Here is a 4,026-nt window from a genome sequence, read left to right as displayed (position 1 = left end):
AAAAATACCATTTAGCGTCATTTACTTTGATTTATAGTTTTTTTGGATTATGCTGTTAGTGAAACCTCAGGAATCAAATTAGCACAGTGTGTAAATCTTCCACGAGCTTTCAAAATATTTTTATATATATATATTTTTTTAGGTGATGTTCATGTCTATGAGTCAGTTAAAAACCCTGAAACTGCAGGAGAAGGTATTAATTTTCAAAGAATTGATGATGTAATGAGCCTGATCATCAGTAATTGACATATCGTCCTGTATTTTATAGAAGAAGAATCTGGAGATGCTGCATATTCTCTCATTGAAGTGATGAACGTCGGACAAGAGAGTGAGTTCAAAACGACACAAAACACCCAGCATGAGACGATAACACTCAAACCTTCTGACCCTGTCTTGTTTTTTAGGGAGGCCTCATGAGCGCACGCCTTACTCTGTACTGAAAACAGGAGATTCAGGTACATTCAGTAACGACAGTCCATCTTTTTACTGAAACACATCTTCATGACATCACAGTGAAACTTAATATGATCATAATCTGCATCAGTTGGCCTCTAAACTTTACATCAAACACACGGTGGAGAATCGTGACAGTTTGTCTGTTTGTTATATTTCTTCATAGGAAATTTTCCAATAAACTATTTATTTTAACATCCATATTTATACTTATAGTCCTAAGTTGCCCAGCTGCAGATAATGAGGAACTGCAGAGTGACATTTGTCTTTCATCCGTTTTAAATTTTACGTTTAACTTATGCCGGCTTCGTTATTAATGATTAGTTTGACAAATATTTTCAACAAACCGTCTCTTCGTTTACAGGAGCATGCAGTCCTGCAGCAACAGATGAGGCCGTGTATTCAGAAATCGCCATGGAGACCGCAAGCTAAGCTGGTTTAAGCTGCTAAATATGAGATAAACTTTACAATAAGAATGTAAAGAAAGCTGCATTCATGAACACAAAACATGTCAACAATAAAACATAAAATCTAAGTTAATTAGTTACTAAATATAGTCAGAAGTTTTGTAATTTTGATGATATAATTGCTTATGAAGGATCAATATTGTTTTTCAGCCTGATCTATGAGTTTTTCATTTAATTTGATTCATGTTTGAGAATCTGCAACATTTGCATTTAGGCTTTTTTGAAAGAGAAAAGTGAGATGTGAGCTTTTGTGTGAAACTCCGGAGATTTTTTGCGGGATTAAATTTAAAGCGATGTTCCTTTCACACATAGTATGGATAAATCTCTTTTTTGTCATTAAATGTGAACCATAATTCCCAGAATTACAAGCAAATAAAAACATGAAATATCTCACTCTGTGTAATGAAACTGTGTAATATATGATTTTTACTTCCTGAAGTAAGTTTTCCATGACATTTAAATTTTTTGAGTTGCATTTATATATCATCACCTTCCTAAAGTCATGGCCCATGTCGTTTTTCTTGCCAGAAGAGATTTTTCACTTTTGGTAAAAAACAAACAAAAAAACAACTAAGGCCCTTTTTTTTTTTTAGGAAGGTGACAAAGGAAGTAGTTTGCAAAGGTATTTGTGCAACTTTATCGTTTTGCAGCTGAAAAACAAGTTTAGTTAAAATTCAAAGTGTGTGATTGAGCAATCACAGATTCAAAAACCCTAAATTCATTCAATAAATCCATCAAATTGAAAGCAGTTTGACCTTTCCTGTTCTCAGTAAATTGTCACCATGGTTCTGCACACAGACCACAGTTTCCTGAAAGCTGTCGTAGTAAAAAACTCCTCTGCAGTCGATGGGAAGTATAAATATATTGAGTAACGCTGCGGTCTGAGCTGCTGCAGTTTTTAAAACTCTGAGTAATGGGAAGGAAACACGTAAGCAGCTATAAAGAGGAAGTATTCTGGGAACTTCTCTTTTTTTTCCACAAGATAGAAGATTTCCTGGTTATAGTTGTTCAGCAGGTCGAGATGTGAGGATGGGACACGCTTGGCTTTACGTGCTGTTCTGTAAGTAAATTTAATAACTTTAAAAATAGATGATTAGTTAAACTAAAATGGCTTCCTGTGTCTAAATAAAGAGATAATTCAAGTTATCAGCTATATTGTTGTATTAAATTATTTCAGAAATGTTTTTAAATGCCAGTTTTTCTCTGTTATTGTGATTGTCTTTCTTCCTGTTTGATCCATTTTTCTAACTTTTTCATAAATGTTTGTTTTATTTAGTGTTCAGTTCAGTCATCAGTGGATACGCCAACGGTGAGACACATTTCCTGATTATATCGTCTTGACTTCATGTTTTAAATGTATTTGTACTAGTATCTCTCAAGCTGTAGGTGGAAATTTAAAACTTCTTGTTCTGCTAATATCAGAAACAAGAAGCTGTTTATGTAGAAAGACCACAAGAGTCTTTATAGCAGCTTCACCTGTTAACCCACAAAGCTCGGATGCAAAGAGCCACTATGACGAGACCAGTGTCGTTAGGAAACCTTAAAATGTTGCTAGAGTGAATCAGAAGCTACAATATATTTCATTTTCTTTTATCTTCATCATTTATCAGTAAGAACAATTGTTGGGTTTTCTGACTGAGAGTAACACCAAAGTTCTCCAAAGATCTGGAGACGAAACAAGCCGACAGGACCAAAGATCGTCCACTGTACTGGCGTTAGCTGCTGACCTTTTAACCCTTTCACACCTCTCAGCTGCTACATGTTTGTGCTGCTTGTTTCACATCCAACCAACCTGGAGTTTTATTTCCAGGTTTATTTGGGAATAAAACTCCAATTTAATAAGACGAGAGCAAAAGCTGCTCGATATTAGCCTGAAAGTTTAGCCAACCTCTCATGCTTGACAAGGTTTCTATTGGTTTGCAGACTGGATGAGAAAACAGGAAACTGTCTGCTGAGGATATAAGCAAACGTTTGTCAGGTTAACACCTCTGCCTATAATAGCACAACCACATTTTAATAAATAAAAAAACATCATTGTGTTTTCAACATGTCTATGTTGATTAAGATTAAGAGTTTTTAAACTCCTATCAGGTTTTAATCTCTTCTCAACCTAAAAATCTGCTGGACAGGAATTGAATATGTTGATGTTTTGAGTTGATCGTTGTAATCTGTAATGGCAGTGTGGGTCCAGCTTCAATCCTGTGAGGTTTGCATTTCCACGTTACGTCTCTAGTCTGACCTGCTGCAGACAGGAGTGACTAGAATAACGCAGCAGTGGCATCATCTGATGAGGGTAGAGGATGGACGTTGAAATCTAACTATGTCTGTTCTCTTTAAATCTGTAAAAAGAAAAAAAAAAGATTCAGGAACTTGAGTTTAAAATATTTTGACAGGACACAGAAAAGCAAATGGCAACAAAAAACCCTCTGGTCCAAAAGGTCCAGATAATCCAAGACAGCTAGGATCCAGTGAAGAATCAAGAGAATCAGGTAAAACAAAACTGTACTGTTGTTGTAAAGTCATCATCAATTAGTTCATTATTGTTTTGTATAGTTTAGCCCATGGACTTTATAAGTGTATTTTCTGTTTCAATATGTTTGAACGAAGGGCATGCTGGTGACCAAAATACCTCAGTAGGATCCCTAGAAACTCCTGCTAAATCTGAACAGCAACATAAACTTTTCCCCTAAAAGTAAATGGATCTTAGCTGTGGATGCAGCATTAGTATACTTATATGAATTGAGCTTTTGACATCATTTGTAGAATTTTAGGTATTCTGATAAATGAAAGGTTTATGTAACTGTGGGAGTGATGAATCGTTCTGCTGGTTTTATCCGTCCATCTTATCATTTAAAAAGCAACAACATGTCAATAAGTTTATTAGTTCGACCAATCAGTGTTTCAGCTTGTTGGGATTTTAGACGTCTAACCTCAAAGACTGCTGCATGTTTCTGAGATGTGCGATTTCTTAAATAGAAGATAAAAAGAAACAGCATGATGCACCACATTCTGGAAAAACTGCAGACCCATCAGCTGTATGGTACATAATATTCCAACATAAAAGTCACAGTTTGCTAAATTAACCAGATTCATTATTTTTGTGAAT

At 35.3% G+C, this 4,026-nt stretch overlaps 1 protein-coding gene and 1 long non-coding RNA gene across 5 annotated transcripts in view; both read left to right on the top strand.

Annotated features, from left to right (window-relative positions):
* LOC106962005 (Fc receptor-like protein 5) overlaps nucleotides 1-4,026 on the top strand; it is a 29,554-nt gene that overhangs the window by 11,484 nt on the left and 14,044 nt on the right. The window contains exons 1-3 of one of the 3 annotated variants that reach the window (XM_015056141.1): nucleotides 1,511-1,980; nucleotides 2,197-2,229; nucleotides 3,314-3,409. The exons of 1 other annotated variant lie outside the window; for it this stretch is intronic. In XM_015056141.1, the coding sequence (XP_014911627.1) occupies nucleotides 1,950-1,980; nucleotides 2,197-2,229; nucleotides 3,314-3,409 (160 nt within the window). In that variant the 5' untranslated portion in view covers nucleotides 1,511-1,949. Of the gene's footprint in view, nucleotides 1-1,510; nucleotides 1,981-2,196; nucleotides 2,230-3,313; nucleotides 3,410-4,026 lie in introns of those variants that run through there. One more of the 3 variants, XM_015056142.1, reaches the window with a different exon arrangement.
* LOC106962012 (uncharacterized) lies at nucleotides 104-1,489 on the top strand. 2 transcript variants are annotated; one of them, XR_001427881.1, is made up of 4 exons: nucleotides 104-193; nucleotides 272-328; nucleotides 405-455; nucleotides 818-1,489. It is a non-coding gene; the product is annotated as an uncharacterized LOC106962012 (long non-coding RNA). The 2 variants fall into 2 exon arrangements; XR_001427880.1 differs by having other exon boundaries at nucleotides 269-328.

Source organism: Poecilia latipinna, unplaced genomic scaffold (assembly GCF_001443285.1).
Source record: "Poecilia latipinna isolate Pla-1442-1.1 unplaced genomic scaffold, P_latipinna-1.0 Scaffold1360, whole genome shotgun sequence".
Lineage (NCBI taxonomy): Eukaryota > Metazoa > Chordata > Actinopteri > Cyprinodontiformes > Poeciliidae > Poecilia > Poecilia latipinna.
Note: the sequence above shows the minus strand (reverse complement) of the source record. Positions and strands in the feature narration are given on the sequence as shown.